Consider the following 20,949-nt stretch of genomic DNA (forward strand, 5'->3'; position numbering starts at 1 on the left):
GTGTATTTGTTTATGACCAGTAAAAAGTGTAGAAACATGGGCGTGACACGCGAGCTTGCACCTGTTCTTATAAGACAGTTTCTTCATTCTTATTGGTCGAGAGCACGGCTGAAACAGTTGTGCCAAAATCACGGCGAAGGGCTTTACCATTTCACAGCTGGAGGGGTGTTGTGTTGAAAGAAGTCATTGACCAATTATAATGTTTGCATATAATATTTAACTTTTTGACCAAAAAGTGTTGATGTTTTTGACCGAAAAGGTATTTATGAATGGGAATCAAAGTGTGTTGAATCGGTTTTCAACTAGTGGTTTAAACCCGCCGAGGCCTGGTTCTTGATAATAATTACCTCGACTTCGTCTCGGTAAAATTATCAAGAACCATGCCTCGTTGGGATTAAACCACTAGTTGAAAACCTCTTCACCACACATTGATTCCCTTATTAAATACAGCGGCTACAATCTATACAATTTGTTCTTTCGTTGTGTGTGAAATAAATCACACAGGCTGAGCAACTCTTTCGGTCTCTTTTGTAGACACAGCTTATTAAAAACAAATTATAACAACAACAAATAAATAAATAAATTATCAACAAACAACTAATTGTGACCTGCCAGTTTGAACCGCATTTGAATGACCCGCTACTTGTCGAACATGACCCGACCTTTGACCTTTGATCTAAAACCAGCTGCATATCAAAACGTGAATGGCGGATTCTACTTAATTTGCCCAAAGACTGGGGCAATTTCTTTGCAGAACATTACAAGAGAAGAATGCACAGAAGATGGTGCCCCAGGAATTTTGACCTGAAACGGGCCACGGCAGCACAAGTGTCTACTCTGAAATAGTTCTTCTGAAAAATAGGTAACATTTCGGACAAGTTTTGGGAAATTTCTGATTCGAAGGGGGGGGGGGGGGTACGAGGAAAACTGGCTAGCGCCACGACTTGAACGGCATACCGATTAAATAATTGTTTGGCGTAAGCCGACCGACTAATTTCATACAGTTAGCGTATGTATTTTTAAATTTTGTAGAGGGAGGGGGAGAAAAGTGTTAAAAAAAACCAATAATAATAAATAACATTAAAGGAAAGGTTTAGTTAAATGGTGGATCCAAGTAGGCTTTTTTCTAGCTCTTTTCTCTTTGCTTATTTTTCAATAACAACCAGTTTGCCAGGTGGGTTTAGACATAGGCCTAGTTATTTTTAAATCATATAAAAATACATTTTCAAAAATAAATTAGAAGTCCGACCTACCGACCCTAATTGAGTTAGGCCCGGTTACGCCAAACATTTTGAAGCCTTTAAGTTAAAGTCGTGGATGATAATGCCTTTATCTTGGGAGTGTTGTTTTGTGCGACGCCATTACTGCGCCCTCTATTGATGAGGCAGAGATTTAGTCCCATGGAGCTCCAATGTCCAGTGTAGTAGAGATCCACTATTCTCCCTGCCGTGGCTCTGTATGCAACAGAGAAATTTACTTATTAATTCATCACAAAGTAACACAAAGAATGCTTAATTTTTGTAGTTTTAAGTAGGATTTTAAACTTTGCACGAAGGGAGTAGGTACAATTAAGTGAGGTTTGTGGTACACAATGTACTTTAACCTCAAGGCATTTGACACCTTTGGTAATTGTCAAAGACCAGTCTTCTCACTAGGTGTATTTCAACAGATGCATAAAATAACAAACCTGTGGAAATTTGAACTCAATATTGGTCGTCGAAGTTGCGAGAGAATCATGGAATAAAACAAACACCATTGTCGCACAAGTTGTCTGCTTTCAGGTGCTTGAATTCGAGACCTCAGTGAGGTCTCGATATAAATTCAAATATTTTAGCGAGAAAATACTTCTTTATCAAACTACGTTACTTCAGAGGATGCCGTTTCGCACAAATGTTTTATACTATCAACAGCTCTCCATTGCTCGTTACCAAGTAAGTTTTTATGCTGACAAGTATTTTGAGTAACTACCACAAGTGTCCAGTGCCTTTAAGGAGTTATGGTGTTTCCGAGTCGTCAGAACACCGGTTCTGTTTTCGTCACCTAATATTTGTTTCCTCCATGATATAACCTATAAAAAACACAAAACACCAGCATTATTTATAATAATTGTGTATGATTCACGACTGTTCTAGTGAATTTGTTTTATTTACCGAGTCGAAGATTTCTAGTCCCCAATTCCCGTCGCCCAATGACGGGTCCTCTCCCCAAAGCTGCACTGACATCAATGGGAAATTAGTCATTGGGATTGAAGAAGAATCAACAGGACGTTCCGAGAGGAGTACAGTCTTCGTTCCTTTGCGTCAAAAACACAAGAAACCAAAATGTTAGGCATAAAAATCAATTTTGATTCTATCATTGTAATTTGTTGGTCTAATTCGTGAAGGGATTCATTTTACTTGTATGTCACGACATGACATTGATGAATTAAAAAAAAGAAATGTTTAATAAAAATAAACCAGTTAGTGACCTTTGAACTTGACTTACCAGATGGTGACGTCAGATGTATATTTAGAGCACCTCGTTTGCTGTATTCGGTGGTAACATACAGTACAACGTGCTCTAGATGCTTCACTTCGTCGCTGGTACCCTTGCAAGCATTAGTTTGTATGTCAAGTTTGAGGTGTTGATTCTTGTCTATGACCCTGCGATGAATGAACGTCATGAATAAATTAGCTGAAGTAGACTTTTACATTTTTAACAAAGAAGTGCTTTCAGCCGAATAAAATCAACATGTTTTAGTTTTACGGAAACAACGTAAAAAGTGACTTCATATATGATATACAAAATATTTACAAGATGCTTTATGTAAGTTACTATTATTTATAGTTACACTTTCAAGCTCTGTAATGAAAAAATGAAAAAAATTAAACATTTTGCGGATGATTAAATCTTATTGAAATAATTCTTTGAAAAGTTGATTTTTTTTTTTTAATTATTGTGTTTGTTGTGTTAAAAGGAAATTGCATTTACGGGTGGGTTTATAAATAATAACCTTGCATCAAATCCCTCATCGGCCTCCACAGTACAGACACTCTTCTCGGGATAATTGATCCAAGTCTCGGGGTTAGCGAGGTTAACCATAGCCTCTGCATCCACGAGTCCAAACCCGAAGTAGTCACTGAAAGTATGACCGGCTGCGTTTTGGCGCCAATTTGCGTCTGGCTCAATTTGCAGACGGTCGATCCTGGAGGTCTGTACAATGATATGTTGAACATCTCGCCACGTCAGGTCGGGGCTTAAAAGTGAAACCGAAATTTATGAGATTGTTAAAAATATTGTTTACATACTTTTAAATATTAATCTAAACAGACACGTGTTACAAAATAAACTTCCATTTTAATATCTGACAACAAATAACAATTCCATGCATGCCCAGTTTTTGCAAAATATATAGCTTTGAAGACTTTATGAGACGTAGGCCTACTTTGAATTACGTGGCTCTACCTCTCGAAAATTTCAAATATTATAAATGTACGGAATTTGTTTAGTTGAGAATTGATTTTATTAACAGAAAGTTTAAGGTCGTCCTCACTTGGCTTGCAGCAATAGGGCGAGCACCCCCGCTAACATTGGTGCCGCAGCCGACGTACCACCATGTCCCGTTGTACATAAATTGTTGACGTCACTGCTGATGACAGAATGTTCTGCACTGCCGGACCCACTACTGTAGGTAGTCGTCAATATAGACGAACACTGCTCTCCGTAACTTGAAAATAGTGGAATCAACAAAATCCACTAAGTACAATGTCGCAAATCTTTTATAGTGTGTGGTCGTATTTTATAGTGGACATCTTGACAGTGTTTTTGAGTGTTAGTCGCAACAATAGTAGTATGTGTCCCTTTAAGGACTCTGATGATTATGTTATTCATTACTTTTCCACTCAGTTGAGGAAGTGAATGGATGTGCTGAATATTTGTTTACAATGAACATGCATGAATAGCTGTTATCATTGATGGCAACCCAACTATCGCACTCTGCATTCCAGCCACTAAATTTACTGCGTCACGTGCTGAAGGTAATGGTTTCTCCAAGCACTGATTACGTATATACGCCACCTACGACCGATAATTTACTTTTTAATTCGTTACGTCATGCCATGCGTCACCAAACTCCCTATGTTATGATAACCGTAAACCATGCACTCTACCACAACAAACCCGCTGTAAATTTCTTCTGGTATTGTCCGAATGCAGCCACCAAAATTACTTAGTCATGTATTCCGCCACCAAACACTAAAACCAAATGACCCACCACCAGGAAGAAACTCGCATCGTAAAGAATCGTAACACCGCTAATAATTACGTCCCATAACCGAAACCGAACTCACTACGTCTTGTGTCCCGTTTCGGACGCGCTAGCCGTTGCTATGGTGTAAATACTGGCTGAATATCCGTCACAATTGCAGTCGTCTCTATTCCCGCCATTACCAGAAGCCCATGAGTAGAGGACGCCCTTACCGTCCCTACCCTAGTACGGCATCAAATACACAGTTTCAAATTTACGAATTATGCAATCTAGACCAACATTTTTAAATCGTCAATTTGCTACTTTCGTCTCAAACAATCAGGGGAAAAAAAGGTTAGAGGATAAGGAGTAGGTAAACTTAAAAACTTTAAAAAAAGAGCCGGTGTGGGGTCTCGACGTTTCGAACAGTATACTCTTCTCGTCTTCAGGAAAAAGCTGGCGCGAGATTTTTCACATGGTTTTACAATTTGTTGGTTACGTCATTTTCTTCTCACCATGAAAAGCTTTACGATAGAAGAAGTCTGCCGAGAGCATCACGCAAGTTCCCGCCTCGGTAACCTTTCAGAAAGATTTCTGGTTCGCTTGAATCCAAACTGACAATAATCACATATTTAACAAGTATGCCAATTAAAACAGTCTCCTGACATCAGGGTTATCCTTACCTCTCTGATGCCTTGTTCTAGAGCTGCTTGTGCAAGAGGACCCGGGACCTCCGCTGTCTTTCCGTTATCGCTGGGGCCCCAGCTAGCACTGTAGATGTCAACGTGGCTGACGTTATAAGAGAGCGCAGCGCCCTCTATCGCATCGGTCACTTTTCCGTCTATGATCCGAATTCCTAACATTTAGACGAAGAAAGCCCGTACATAACGAGAGACAAACAATGTTTAGAATCTACCTATCTAGTGTAAGCCGATTATACACGTACGCATTACATCTTCAAAGAACACATACCATACTCAGCAGATTTACGAACGAAACAAAATACGGAGACAAGTCACATTTCGATCTAAGCCTGAAGCCAATTGTGAGGAACATTTCTTTGGATATTCATTTCTTGTCTTACCCATTTTTATTACAAATGTTTCTTTGTATTAGATTGGAGAGTAAAGATACATACATTAACTTAAGAAAACCGATATCAAAAAGTTACCACGCTAGTTTCGGTGTTCGTAAAGTTTGACTTATCTTTGCATGCTTATCTACACGGTTACTCCTTGTTTCACTAAACCAATGGCATTTTATCTCCATAGAGCATAGAGCAAGTCCTTGCTCGCTGGTGTGTGTATCTTAAGGTGCGATGACTATGCTATACTTTACCTCCAATCTTAGCATCGAACGCAATCCCAACGCCGCATTTATTGTTGTTGGCCACCATTGAAACTTCACCTGCACACCTCGTGCCATGCCTGCAATGAGGGAGCAATAAAAGGTTACTAGTAGCAGTGACATCGCTTGACCTCATTATAATTCATGTTGTGTAGTGAGGTCAAAGACAGGCATTGGTTTTATCATGTTAACTTGTACATATATTTTTGATGTTATTTTATTGTTAACCAAGTGCCATTAGTCTATGACTTTTTATTTGGTCTTGTATTTTTATATGAAAATAAACCAATATTGAATTTGAATTTGAATTTGAATTTGGTCTTAGAGGCCAAATTATTTCATTGGATGCAAAGATTTGATTGGATATACCTGTTTTCCATACCTATGCTATGATTGGTCCGAGGTTCGATCGTCTCCAAGCAACGTATGTGTGCATGTGTTGTGTACAAGTACTGTACATCATGTGTTTGTTCTATCCATTGATGTGTACATACCACATGTGCACGTTTGACTCTACAGCAAAGCCTAAAAATGTCAAAGCCTAAGCCATAGCCTAAGCCAGAACCTCAGCTAGAGCCTAAGCCAAAGCCGAAGCCGCAATCGTGGTTTCGAAAGGGCTTATACTTATGTTGTTTCTTGCCAAGAAATGTCAGGAAGGTGCAATACTTACCCGTTGTTTTCTAAAGAGAATGCAGGTGGCGTTGGGTCCTGTCGATTCTCTTTAAAGTTCCAGCTTGCCTGAGGGTCGTAGTTTCGGGCTAAGTCCGTATGATCTATCTCTAACCCTGAAAAAGAGAATTTCAATCGTTTGGACTTGTCAGTATAGGCATTAATTACTAGGTATGCAATAACAATAGTGTTGAAGAAAGACGGGTTTTTATTGTTACACAAAACATACTGTCCACAGAAATCAGTTTGAAGATAATGATATTAGAAAGCTTCCTTTAAAGTCACCTGGAAATAGAATTGTTTTTCTTTCAAACATAAGAGTATATGCTTACGAACAATAAAACAATTTGTTTAATAATTGTTTGTCACGATTTATATGTTTAAAAAATATATAAAGTTGTTTGGGGGGCTTACTCCGCCTACCCCTTTTGTGACGTCAATCGAGGCAGACTTTGCCTGCAATGCGTATAGTAAACACACGTGCAAAGTACATGTACGTCCAAGTCGTGAGTTGGTACATTTCAAAAAGTATTTTTCTGCATTCAGCAGCAATACACCTGGTCGGCATTACAGGCAAAGTCTGCCTCGATTGACGTCACGAACAGCGCCCTCTCGGGTCGGGGTCTACTCTTAAATTTGTAAATAACATAAGAACTGATTGTTTAAAACCTTAGTCAACTGTTTATTCACATTCCACTCATCAACACACATATATTAGTGACAAAAGCTTTATTTTGAAAAAATACCACTTCCAGGTGACTTTAAATTATTACTTGCTGAGGTGCTGTAGTTGAGAAACGAGTACTAAAACAAGTCACAAAAATAATTTTCGTCTCACTATCAGTGAGACGAAAATAATTTTGCATGTAAAAGCGTATTCACCAGTTACGGTATGTTATGGTAAAATACCATAACTGGTTAATTCGGGTTTTTTTTACATGCAAAAACTGAGACTAAAATAAATTGTGTGACATTGTTTTACCCATTTCTCAAAAACCACTGCACCTCAGTCCTCATCATTATCATCATTATCTTCAAACTGTCTAATGTAAATTTGTGGACATTGTGTAAAAAGTACCCATACCCTTTAAGTACACAGAACAAAGGATTGTACACAGTGTCTGCAACACAGAACCGGATGAGGGTGTGTGTGATTGTAGATTGGTCTATCATAACTTCCAGTTGTACAAAAGGTACGCAAATAAGTTGTGTAAAATAATTTTGATCTCTGGACAGATAACTTCAGAAAAGAAATAACCACATACGGATGAAATGTCTTTGGACTACTCCACAAAGGTTTTGTATGTTGAAATTAGAATATTCTCATACTCATAATGTGCTGTAGTATGCATTAGGCATACATATGCCAAAATGACCGAGGGTACCGAATGTCAATTTTGGGGAAAAGAGCAAAGCGAAATGTTTGTATAGGCTACATTGCGTTTATTATATCTGCAACTACAGCTGCAGTACGGAGTGGATCAACAATAAAGAAAGTTTACCGTCAAATATTGTGTCAATATTTGACATTTAAAAACACATTGTGCTTGCTACGCTGGCAGGAAGCTTTCGTTTTCATTTTCAGAGAGAAGCTAAATCGAGGTTAGGTTCGAACCCGTGTGTTAACCCCGACCTGAATAAATTAATTCAGCCATGTGTGTCTTTTTAAACAACTAAACGTAAATGGTTTCCAAGAGACAATGGTAAATAAATTGGTAAATTAATATTTCATCCAAGACAAATCTCATGACGGTTATTTTTGTGCTTATAAGTACAAGGGCTGCCGATACAAAATGGTGGTAAGTTTTTGTGTAATAAAAGCGCACAGGGTTTAAGGTTAAAACACATCATTGCTTAATGTTGGTAGTCTGCTAAAAGCTTACTGATTATTAAACTATAGAACAATTTTTTTCTGTAAAATACTTCTAAAATGAAGTCATAACCAAGGAAATTGTACCCAAAAACCTAAAACCGAGTCTGAGTACGGCGAACGTGTCGACCGAGAACGTTCGCTTACTTACCATCGTCCACGATGGCCACCACCACACCAGCTCCCGTGATGCCTTGCTCCCATACTTCCTTAATGCGCATGTCATGTGGGACTGCCCTTTCCGTGTCATCTCCAACATTCTATAAATAGACACATTAAATATAGATATGACTTAAAGGCACTGGACTCTATAGGCAATTACTCAAAACAATTGTACACATAAAACTTACATGATTAACTAGCAATGTAGAGCTATTGATAGTGTAAAACATTGTGAGAAACGGCTCCCTCTGAAGCAACGGTTTTTTTTTTCTTTTTGTGGCAATAGAATTTGTTAACAATTTAAACATGGAGTTTAACGGTGTACATCTCACCAGATACCACTCTTCATTGTACAGCGGATCGTTGAAGTCCAAAGAGATATTGGTTCTTTCCTCGGCATTTCGCTTGGTTCGTGTCAACGCTTCTTGTTGCTGAAACCATTCCACCTATAGGGCAAAGAAGAATGGATGATTATGATATCTTAAAGGGGCACTGTCGCCTAATCAAAGCAAGCCTGTATCACGTGTTCTGTATCTGGGTAAGGGTTCATACTTCCGTACCGCCAACAGATCTGCTCTAAACATGACGAAACATCCCCTTTAAATGAAGTTTATTTTCTTTTTAATAATCAAACGCACTTTAAAGGAGATTATGTCGCAATTGCATTACACCATCAACATTTTTAGTCTGTAAAAGAAAATTCATTGTATTTACCCGATGGTCATCGCCTAGTTTCTTTGTATGATAGTTGTCTGTTCCCCGCCTCGATCTAACTGGTATTTCTTCATGGTGAAGTATGTAATAGTCTGGAAGACTTCCAATCTGCAAACAGGAATATGGTGGGTTGGTTTAAATGGTAATATCCTTTGGTATCACGCTGGTTTTAATTGCTTTGGTGTGCGAAAAATTTGTGAGATTAAAAACATAAATTTCATTTAATTTCAAGGAATCCCAGTAAAACGAACTTTTGAGTCTAAAAGAATAGAATAAATAGAAGACAAGGAAGGAAAGTTCAGTTTTAGATGTGGGAGAGAAAATAAATCCCAGATAAATATTCCATTGTATTTAAGCAGGCACTGAAACCCAGACACAAGTAATGCCTTTGAATATCTGCGAATTTAGGGCACTCAAAGAACGTGATAATTTACGTTGTTGATGTCACTTCAAGGCCACCATCACGTTTTGAAATGGGATTTTTGCATGCTGATAAAATCACTTATAATTATCAAAAGCCGATACTATTTAATGACATTCAGAAAGCCGGAAGTGAATAAAAGGTTTTTAATTCTACAAAATAAAATGACAAAATGGTTTGGCGGTTATTTTCAGGTAACAGGTTTTTCGTCCTCGGAAAATGGCTACCTTTGCAATCATTGGTCAATCTCTTTTAGTACCAACGATTGACGACACTAGTGACGTCATGCATAAACCATATGGATGCATTGTCTCACATTGACTCTGTGTGTTTGCACAGGGCTTTAATAACATATCCTCTTCAGAGTTAATTACTTTGCACTTGATAAAAATTAAAAAAATAATAGGTAAATATATTTTAGACAGAGTGTTATTAAAGCCATTGGACACTTTCGGTAAACAGTATTGTCCAAGGCCCGCACTTCGTGTATCACAACTTATATATAAAATAACAAACCTGTGAAAATTTAGGCTCAATCGGTCATCGGAGTCGGGAGAAAAGTACGGGAAAATCCGCCCTTGTTTCCGCACGTTTCGCCGTGTCATGACATGTGTTTAAAATAAATCCGTAACTCTCGATATCGAGAATTGATATTGTTTTAATGTTGTCTCAAAAAGTAAAGCATTTCATGGAATAGTTTTCAAGAGAAGTCTTTCACCATTACCTTCTGTAAACCCTGTAAGTTATTTGTAAATCTGTGAACTTTTAATTTTGTTTCTGTTCCGAAAGTGTCCAATTGCTTTAATCCAACAAATAATTAATGACCTGACGTTTGGACATAAGCAGATTCTTTTTCGAGAAAGTCTTTTTTGTTAGCCATCGAGAAAGACTCTGCTAGGGTCAAAAAGTCAGGACATAATAACAAGTTATGCATTTATGTCATTATGTCTTTTGGTTGTAAGCCTAGCAGTTTGCAAAAGCTAATTCTATTTTATCAGTTATAAAAACATTAAGATTGTAGACTGTAACACAAGTTTGATATCCTTCACATACCACACAAGGCTATTAAAACAAATCGAAATTTGAAATATCAATTAAAGTTCATTATTAGACTAATTAGTTATTCTTGGTGCTTCAACAATGTGCAATTAGTGGAAGTGTTTGTGCTGGTACATGATACGCACACGGCCATTTACACATTGGTGGAAACGATCAAGCTTGAATGGTGCCAGTTTGAATGTCTGACGTGACATAATTGTAAGATCGTGTGGTGCATCAACCTAAATAATCTTAGCAAGTCTCTAAGCTTGGAAAACCAATCAAAAATCTTTTTTTGGACCACGAAACTCTAGAAATTTCGCTAATTATCCTTAATAAAAAACACGAAAATGTTTTCCCCCATGCCGACTTGCTTCCTGTTTTCACGACGCAATGCTCCACTTCCCAATCAATAATAGGACACAATAATTAGCCTAAATATAGCGATGTCTCCTGATTCTCAAAGGGTTGAAGCAAAGATCCCCAGGTCGCGACACATTGTTGTAACTACACAGTCTACTAATTGCGTGAAAAAACCAAGATGATGTTTTTCAAAAGAATTTGAGCGCCTACAAGTTCTGATAATCAGTTTGGCATAATATTATGAATTTGTGGCCTATAGGAACGTGGTGCACCCTTGGTGTCATTCAGACCCGCACAGCGAACTCTCTCTCTCTCTCTTTACAAGATTTGCTAACGCATGATTCTGAGCCTAAGATTCGAGATCCCGTGCACCATCTCGACCAATAGACGAGCGCATAGATATCCTATAACAATAGACAATTCAACAACCCTTACTCCGACAAATAATGTTATTTCCTATCATTGTTAATTATTGGTTGCGTTTTCTTTTTGTTACTTCTTTTGAAAACAGGTTACTACATGTAGTTGAATAGAAAAAGAAAACACGTTTAATGTCTTTGTTTGGTTCCTTTTAGATCACTTTTATTTTACAGATCCCTCCAAAGCGAGTCGCTTCGTGTCAGCTTATATTAATTAAGTATGCGAACCAATTTGACAAATATTGTCAGTTTTGACAGACAGTTTTAAAGACCTAAACTCCTAATAATAATACAAACTTCAACTCGCTATCAGCGAACAAATAATCTAACATTCCTCCGTTGTAGTTACAAATTTGTTATCACGACTTTCAATTTATCTACATTTTTTTAATTACGCAACAGCTTGAATCTTGAAGGCAAAGTATACCATTTGTAATCAATCAAATGTTTTAATGCAATGTCATTTACGTAAAACAATAACAAAACAAATAACCTGTGAACATTTAATATCCGAAGGTGGTAGCGTTTGAGATATCGCCGAAAAACTGGAGCAATTATTTTCCACGCCGGATAAAAAATCTATTATAAATGGATCAAGAAATCTGAGAGACATTTGATAAAACGGTTTTCAGATTGAATTTTTGTTGAAATCCACTAAACCAGATTTCTTGGAAATAATTCGTTTGTCAAAAATGGTATATACATATCTTACCAAGTGGGTTTTTATGGGGGATGTTAAATTGTTATGGTTATTAATTATAAGTTGTTATGAATATTAATTTTTGGAGCAAATGCCAAAGATAAACCCTGGGACTAGATTAGCGTTGAGCAACACACCTTTAACGTTTCTGGCCGTATAGAGAAAGATTTATCGGCAAAGAGGCCCAATGAATTCTACGTTGCTGCGAAGTGCTGATGTCAGTGTGTTGTGCCTTTGACTATAGTAACCATGGTATTTGGCACAGAGACTTGAATATATTGGGCTATACAGATAATTGTTCCTTCAAAACATAGGTAGAATAAGCATTTTACAAATTCTCAAATGGCTGACATTGCTTGCTACCTCCCTTTTTCAAGAGGAGAAATCTACGATTAGTGCCATAGCCAATAAACTGACTGTGGACTAAATTCCACGCTCGTCATTATTCCTCAATTTGTCCCAATCTGCCCCATGAAAATGGAAATCTTACATGGTTATTTGACAGGTTAAGTGAAATAACATTATAATCCAAATTCTTATACTAGTACTCGGGTTGGATTCAAACCCATAGGTTTGGAGCGGGTAATGTTACCAAAAGACCACTATGTGTTTTTTATGGTTAATAACTCGTCCGAAAGGAACGGGTTTATTATTTTTAGAATTTATTGTCTTAAGTTGATCTTTCTATGATTTTGAAAAGTTTCACCTTGATTTTGAGTTGGTATCCATGTTCATGAGCCACTTCCCTAACCACGTCCATTCCTCCCTTAACCAGCACAGCAAACTCATTGGTGAAGTAAGACGCGTTGTCATCGTCGTTGTCATCGTCGTAGAGTGTCCCGTGGTCATCAGCGGCCCAACTGCATGTCATAAGGGTAAATAGGAGGAGCACATGGCAGACGCCATGGTGGAAGATTCGCATTCTTCCGGTGGAAGACAACCCAAAAGAACAACGCTGGATATGCAGACGATAAACCACAGCTCTGGAGATATCAAATAAAAACACCCGCCAAAAACGACGCCCAGCAAACCCGTCACAAACCCCTTCTCATAGACCATCAACTTTAAAGTTGTGTTCTTCGGTGGGGAAAAAATTGTCAGGCGTTTTGTTTTATTTGAGCAGTTTTGCTAAATATTTATCTAATAACATAAGTAAAGAAGCTGTGATGTACTTAACTAGTGGCTGAGTGTGAATTGTAATGCGTGGGAAATATTTGCCAGTCGTAACATCTGTGTGATTGGTTGTCGGTTAACTACAGGAGTAAATAACTCCATGACCCTATCAGACGTTGATAAGCATTGCTTATGAAAACCTCATTTATATTCATGATTAGTAATATAACTAGAGGCATTTCAAGCACCTAGTGGCGAGCCCCCCTACCTGCATATTTGCAGACAATTTAAGGAAAAGTAATTATCTTTCCCACTCTCCCTCACTCTTCTCTCGGTCTATGTTAATTGGACTGTGTGTGAGAGACTGTTATATGGAAACAGCCAAAAATACACTAGTACCAAATTAATATTTGATAAAACAAAAAACTCGAATAAAGCAATCTGAAAACTGACTGATTAGATACCCTTACCATTGCTCTACGGTATCATTCGGTGTGTCATTGACGTATCTTAACGGGGTGAGTGAGGGGCTATGGTGGAGTGGCCCAAGCTTTCAAATTGGATTCTGGGTCAAAACAGTGATAGGACAGTGATTAAAATATTACATCCCTATGTTCCGACATCCGTATGTTCCGACATCCGTATGTTCCGACAACCGTGTTCCGAAACCCCTAGTTACGGTAATTTCCTAACCATAACACTTACCCTACAAAAAAGCGTGTATGAAGTCATCAAGTCGTTTTCGGATCATGTGATGTCCGTATAAATCAACTGGTTTAGAAGCTTAAACGGCTTTCGATAGTAAGCGTTTTGAAAAAGTAGAGATAAAACCGAAGCCATTTGGATCTGGGTTTAATTTCATAAAGCCTTAAAGCACATAAAAGCATTGCTTAACAGAAATAGGTTACCAGTCAAAATTACATTGAGTTTACTTTGTAGTGACTGGTGTCCAACTAATTTTTTACTTAGCAAATAATTTTGTAAAGCCATATTTTCTGCTTTACAGCTTTATGAAAATAGCCTTGGCTTATGGCTGAGTCTGAACGATGAAACAATCCTTGTTTCTCATTGAATAGCGCCCTCTTCTTTGATTTTTGTTTAATAATTGCATTTTTTACCAAACAGCCTGAGCACAACTTTGTGTTATCCTTCCTTTTCTCAGTTGTTGTTGTCGTAAACATGTTCACATGATGTCATACAAAACATTAGTAATAGTATGCTGGAACTAAAAATGCATATTATTTACCAGAGAGCACAGCAAGTTGTATTTTATGCTAATTACAAACTGTTTATGTCATCTGTAATTATCTATTTGGCCCCTGTTGTCTGATACACAGGTAACCATAGCCACGAAGCAGCAGAAAAATTAATAAAACATTTCAACACAGACAAACATGCTGCCCTAGACTGCGTTACACTAACAACGTAAAGTGTAAAACCAACTTTCAATCCAATTTTCTCAACAAAGTAAAGTACTTCCCAGTTTTAAAATCAGCGAATCAGTAATTAGGTTAGCCGTCGACAGGGTTCTTTTACAAAGAAAATGAAAGCAAACTTGGCGGCAAAGTTGAATCAAGGTTTACCGTCTGACTTCTAATGCCTGAAATAATATTCTATACTCAACGATTTGATTGTGTTATGGAAATAAGGGTTTATTTTTTTAACAAAAAAAACCGTAGAGAAAATATTTAAAGCTGAGTTATTCTCAAATGAAAGGTAAACAGTATTGGTAAGATTAATTACATCAGTGTTTAATTTTAGCTTACTGATTACAAAAGTCATGCCTAAAGGACAAACTTTTTCAGTGAAAGATTTTCACCTTAAATGAAGTCATATTCGAGAAACTTGTGAAAACACAACAGCTTGTATCGGATGTGACAACTAAAAGATTGGACAAAGGAAAGTTGCCGAGAGCAAGATTTCAACCTAAAGATTTCTGAAAATTAAAGTCATGTGTTTACATGTTGAAAAGTGTACATGGCTTTTCACTATTTTCTACTGACTAACAAAACCCTCCAAGCCCACGTTGTACAGGTTTGTAATGTTATTTCATGTATATTATGGTTGATCACACAATGAACACTGTCTGCAACTATTTCTTTCAGATCTATCAATCTTGCATAAATCGCACATCGTGACCTTTTTTTATAAAGAAAACTGAGCCTGAAGCTTGTGTCCGGGATCTAGGGGATTGACTAACTAATACGACCATGTACATGATATTCCCTTACGTCATTACAACTCATTCACAAGGGACAGTATTCAGGAACAACTCCAGACACGATCACTAATAATATCCAAGTCTGTTCATATCTGAGTCAGCTCTAAAATGGTTAGGTCAAGGAGGCCACGAGATTACCCAAATTTGGGGTTTACATTTTATTCCGGTGTTTCGCGGGCCACAGCCGAAGATATTTTGATGCATTTTTAGATGGTGTGCACGTTACTATGCCACTAGGTTTATGTCAAACATGTGTCTGTATTACCGTATACCGAAGATTTCACTCCTGTGGTGTTCCCCTATCTCAAAAAGGCCATTTGATTTGGCTCTGAGTTTTCTTTCAGATACCTGAACCTTCCTCTGTTTTATTCGCAAAAATTAAACCTCGTATTTTATTATAGACTTAATATTTACTAAGACGTTTGAAATGGCTACCCTTACATTTTGGAGGATGATGACGTCATTGATGATAACATACAAGTATTAAATCAACGTAGAGTATTTCAAAAATTCATACCAACAGAAACATAATTGCTACATATAAAATTAGTCCACATAGCGTCCAATAAACGAGACGGTTACAGCGCCTTTGGTTTAGGCACCTCGGGGTCGGTCTATCAGCAAAGCCTTTTCATTTCGTTAGTTGTCAATACTGTGATGCCTCTTATCAGTGGAACACCTATTCATAATCCATCGTCCACCCCATGTACCTTGACAAAACGGATTACATTAAAAGCAGGAGAGTTCCCCAGACAGGGGAGCCTCGAGGACACGGGGATGAAATCAAACAAAATATAAGACTTACTGAATGTGCCAAATGAAACTAAAAATAAAACTCATTTCGAAATATTGATTAATTTAGCAGTTGCGGGAGGGTGTGGATCCATTTAGAAAATTAATTTATCAAAGATACGAGACGCTTGTTCATGTGTTTGGTCTCACCTTGTGATGTTTTAAGCCCCTCATAACTAGTTCATACAAAAATTAACACTCATAAAACTGTTTTAAAAGTATTAATGTGTCTTCTTTTCGTTTTCTTCTTGCTTTATTTTACCAGCATCAATCCAACATTTGGGTTAAAGGCAAGTTCTAACAGTGGAAATTTAATGCGTGTACAGGTTTATATTATTGTCCATAAACTGGGTTGCATCATTTTGTAAAACATTCGTCAATAATTATCGTATCTTTGACCAAACTGAGAAAGAGAATAGAGGCAGTTATGGGAATTTGAAAATCTATAATTTATACTGTTGTTTTATAAAGTGTATTTCCCATTCAGTGGTTGGGGAGAACGTAGTATTAGTTCACAGTTGCTACTCACATTGGTGATAACACTTTAAAATAGTTATGATTTGAATGAATGGCATGTTGAAGTGCCGTTTAAGTCAACCCAACAAACTCGTCCCTCTGCCAAGATTGCTCGATGGAACGAAAGTAAGACTGATCTTTCAGTTTGTATAGAAAAAAGGTGTTTACATGTAGTGTCATAGATTGATATACTCCGACATTTATGACCGTATATAAAACTGACTTGGTGAAAGGGTTTCCTTCGACGGAATATGGTTTGGATAGTTTTCACCTAAAACATTTGAATATGAGATGAACAAATTGCGCAAATCGTTTTTCCGTGCCCCCCCCCCCCCTCCCCCTTCCGTCACTTTTGGGTACTGATGTGTCCTGCACTCTTAATACACTTGAATTGTTGTAAAACAAACAGACACAAAACAATACTGTAACTATTCACCAAAGCAATATCGTCTCACTTTGTTTTAAATAAACTGATAGAGTTGAGAAACTCGAACATGACCCCTTAAACTAGGATAGTATGACCAGAGGATATGTTAGTCTTAGGTAATCCAACTTAATCTTTGCATAGTCAAATCACTTTGCGGAAATCAGCGACAAATCCCACCGGGGGTTAGAGGGGATTATACGGCACTCAGGCATGTTCGAATTCACGGTGAGTGAGACAACCGCTAGTGAAAGATGTGCCTTCGGTTCAAATAAAAAGTACTTTTAGAAATGCATCCCTTTTGCAACCAACAAGCTAGCGGTAATGCTTTAAGAGTTTGCACAGAGTGTAACTACTGGAAAGTTCATTACCCACCCCACCCCCCTCCGAATACGTCATTGCAAATAAAAGTATTGGGAATTACTTTCCAGCCATCACGTGACTAGCGAGGTAATGGTCACGAAGGCCAGATTTTAATTGAAAACTAACTTGCAAAATTATGTATTCATAGGGAACTTTTTTTCTTAGAGTTTAGTAACAGTAATGTCACTATAATAATTATAGGTTGACCGTTACATGTGTCAGATTAAAGACTCGATTATTTAAATGGACGTAGCATTCTAGCCAATCATGTATTAGGCCTTCAAAGGGCCGTTTGCATAATGACGCCACCACCTAAACAGCGCCCTCAATGATGCCAGTGAATAGCTACAATTATTGATTACAGAAAGATTTGCGATAACACCATGTAATGATAATCTTTAAATGAGTTGGGGTGGTTCTGAAAAGAACCCTTGATTTCAACTTGACGTTTCGATCAGTATACTCTTGTTGTCTTCTGGAGAATAGCAAAAGTTTGATGAGAGTCGTACGCTTGCATGTTTCTATTATTTGACATCAAATATGGCGGGCAATGGAAGGGATATAGCAGTCGGGGTAAGTGAAAGGTTCCCGATCATACAACCTGAATACAGAAATGTTAGTCAGTTACAGGGCTAGTTCAGCGTTATCACCCCCAAACCCCACCCTCCCCACCCTGAGTTCACGCAGCCTTTTTCTCACCATTCAGTTGGAAAGATCTACAGATGGCCATTAACGCCTAAACAGTTGTTACTATCTCTTTATAAACGGGAAAAGGGCATCTTACTCTTATTCATCGGGTATACGCGATAATCAGATCCGGATGAAATTTAATAGGGTGAATCCAACCGGAGATAGAAACTTTTAAATGATGCTGTTGTCATGGTATCACTTACGTATTGAGCCATTGTTAGCTCATTATATCCCTACTCTCCGACGTGTTGTGATTATAAGAGGTGACCCTGTGTGACCTCATCTTCTCTGATCCTGAAGCTCTGTGTGATTAATCGTTGATATACGGATGAGGCAGACTGCTACCTTTTAGAGACTTTAACGATAAGATCACTCGAATGCCAGTCATCTCGCCCTCTGTCAATAAAGTCGCCCCCTGCAAAGTCGCCCACTGCAAGCTCGCACCCTCATGTACAAACTCGCCCCTCCATGTACAAACACGCCCCTAACAATGTTGCCCCCAAAGTCGCCTCCGCTAGAGTCGCCCCGACAAAGTCGCCCCCTAACAAGGTCGCCCCCGACACAGTCGCCCTCCGCCTTTGTGCAAGGTGAAGAAGAGTTCTGAAAAGATTAGTTAAGTCTTGATTTTTCTGTAGTATAGTTTATTCGAAGTAATGCTCAATGTATGATACACAACTGATAATAGGTTGCAATGGTATAGCAATGGTTGAACTCAATCACTGAGCCTACCAAACGTTTCGGCCGCCGTAAAAAAAAAACTACACATGAGGTGCCGCGCTTTTATTAAAAACGGCTTACTTGCCTCATGGAGTTTTGACTTTGGTAAAGATTGAAACCAATAGTACATCGAACACAAACGAAAGCTAAGTGGTGTTATTTAAATTAATTATCCGCAAAAAAAAACTTCTTTTACAATAAAATAATGAGTTACAAGAAGGCGGTTTAGACGGTGTGGTTTGTTTATAATAATATTAACAATTTCTTTTTCAGTTTATTCAGTGAATTTTCCTCTGCAAAAAAAAAGAAAAAAAAGCGACTTTGCTAGGGGCGACTTTGTCGGGGGCGACTCTGCAAAAAAAAAGAAATAAAAAGCGACTTTGCTAGGGGCGACTTTGTCGGGGGCGACTCTGGCGGGGGCGACTTTGTGGGGAGGCGACATTGTTCAGGGCGAGTTTGTACGTTGAGGGGTTAAGCTTGCTGGGGGCGACTTTGTGGGAGCGACTTTGCCGGGGGCGAGATGACTGGGTACCAATCACGTTTCTAGTCTTAGACCTTTATCAGAATAAACGCAGCCGTAGCCAGAAGCCATTCACACCCTCAGTGATGTCATCGCGGATAGGAGTGGCTTTTGGCTATGGCCCTAGAAGCGTTTGGAAAAGCCATGGCAAATCCATGAATAAGTAAGCCGTAACAATGACAGCTCCCGCGTGAACTCCCTTTGGGGTGCGTTCGTGTTTCCATCGTTTACCTAGGTCTGACCCCAGCGTGTTAGGTAACGTGTTGTTGAGGCTTATATGGGTCAGGTTAGTTTTACACAACCCCCGGATTAGTTTAAGCCCATTCATTATGACGTCACGTCCTGTGATTTATTTTTAAAATCTAATTGAGCACAAACCTTTTTTTTTGCAACGATCAAATTTTGTAACATGTAGACTTGTGAAAGTTGAAAGGCTACTTCGGCGTGTTTTGTAGATTGCTTGATTTCGAGACCTCAAAATCTAATGCTGAGGCCTCGAAATTAAATTCGTGGAAAATTGCTTCTTTTTAGAAAACTTTAGGCACTTAACCATAATTGCTTCGATATAGGAACCTGGGATGACTATTGTGTTACGTTAACCCAATTGGTGCTAATTTAAGCAGCTTTTGGGTTTTAATAAGCTCTCCGATAATATTGAGAAAATTAAAGGAATGGTCTAAGTAGTATATGCCTGAACAACCAAAAATAGTAATGTTCGGAAGTGCCTTGATGTAGCTACTAGGATATGACCATTATTATTATTGATAATTTCATGTTTATGTCCATGCACACTTAGTCTGATTCCCTTAATGCATGTTTGCCCAGACTATTGGCTTGAAGAAGCGAGGGGTAGTTTCATTTCATGACAGACTGTCAACTACAGATCTTTAGAGTTGGTTGAACCGTAGATGAACTGTCGCCATGTCCTTTCTGGACAGCTCAATACGCGCAGACTTGACGCTACCCGCTGAAAAGGGCTCAAGTTTCGCTCATTTTGAATTCTCATTCTGGGTTTCAGATTGAATTGAAGCTGCAGTCGGAATAAGCGGTATACCTCCGATCACAAAAAAAAAAATTCATATTTCTTTGTCTTGTAGTTTGCAGTCAGCGTCCACTAGCCGCACGCAAAGAAAATAATCTACTCAAAATTGCCACTGTCGTAGTGCTTTGAATGGGGATTTTGTTCTTTTCTTATCTGATTCAAAAAGGGGAATCTTCAAAATAAAAAAAGGAAAACAGATCCGAGAATGGTAATTCTAGACTACTGACAAAATTGCTGGCCGCACAGGCCAAGTCGCTTCATCTGCTTTGTGATTCTTCGAATGTCGCTTGTGCCATTTATTTTCACATTTTTACGAAGCAACTATTAGAAAAAAGAGCACCCACTACCAGACCTTTTCACATTAATAACCTGTTTAATAATTCAGGAATACGTATATCAAATATGAATAAAACGAGCATGGGACGGATGATTAGTAGTTCTATTATTCCATCCGGCTCGACTCTAAAGGGTGTTTTTCGCTTACATTACAGCGTACGAGAAGAGACTGCCTTAGGTCACATATTATGATCAGGGGCTACAGACTCGCATGCGTAAATGAAGCAACCGTCATTACGCTATTTGCAATGCGCTTATCCATACGACTTCCTGCGGTGCATCGTAGC

At 38.3% G+C, this 20,949-nt stretch overlaps 1 protein-coding gene across 1 annotated transcript; it reads right to left on the reverse strand.

The window, feature by feature from the left end:
• Nucleotides 1-379: 379 nt before the first annotated feature.
• Nucleotides 380-13,769, reverse strand: LOC117295357 (neuroendocrine convertase 1-like). The gene is made up of 14 exons (XM_033777961.1): nucleotides 13,747-13,769; nucleotides 12,635-12,911; nucleotides 8,988-9,095; nucleotides 8,606-8,719; nucleotides 8,263-8,371; nucleotides 6,243-6,357; nucleotides 5,564-5,652; nucleotides 4,909-5,081; nucleotides 4,329-4,468; nucleotides 3,533-3,706; nucleotides 2,993-3,235; nucleotides 2,485-2,642; nucleotides 2,151-2,293; nucleotides 380-1,454 (listed from the first exon to the last, which is right to left on the reverse strand). Exons 2-14 carry the CDS (start codon nucleotides 12,848-12,850, stop codon nucleotides 1,374-1,376), a joined length of 1,863 nt encoding a protein of 620 aa, XP_033633852.1. The 5' UTR covers nucleotides 12,851-12,911; nucleotides 13,747-13,769; the 3' UTR covers nucleotides 380-1,373.
• Between the last annotated feature and the right edge of the window lie 7,180 nt (nucleotides 13,770-20,949).

The sequence above is a fragment of the Asterias rubens genome, chromosome 10 (assembly GCF_902459465.1).
Source record: "Asterias rubens chromosome 10, eAstRub1.3, whole genome shotgun sequence".
Lineage (NCBI taxonomy): Eukaryota > Metazoa > Echinodermata > Asteroidea > Forcipulatida > Asteriidae > Asterias > Asterias rubens.

Coding starts and splice junctions, on each gene's coding strand:
- LOC117295357 (XM_033777961.1), bottom strand. CDS start 12,850: ATGCGAATCTTCCACCATGGCGTCTGCCATGTGCTCCTCCTATTTACC. Junction 9,096..12,634: donor GATACCAACTCAAAATCAAG/GTGAAACTTTTC, acceptor TCCTGTTTGCAG/ATTGGAAGTCTTCCAGACTA. Junction 6,358..8,262: donor GGTGGCCATCGTGGACGATG/GTAAGTAAGCGA, acceptor TCTCTTTTTCAG/GGTTAGAGATAGATCATACG.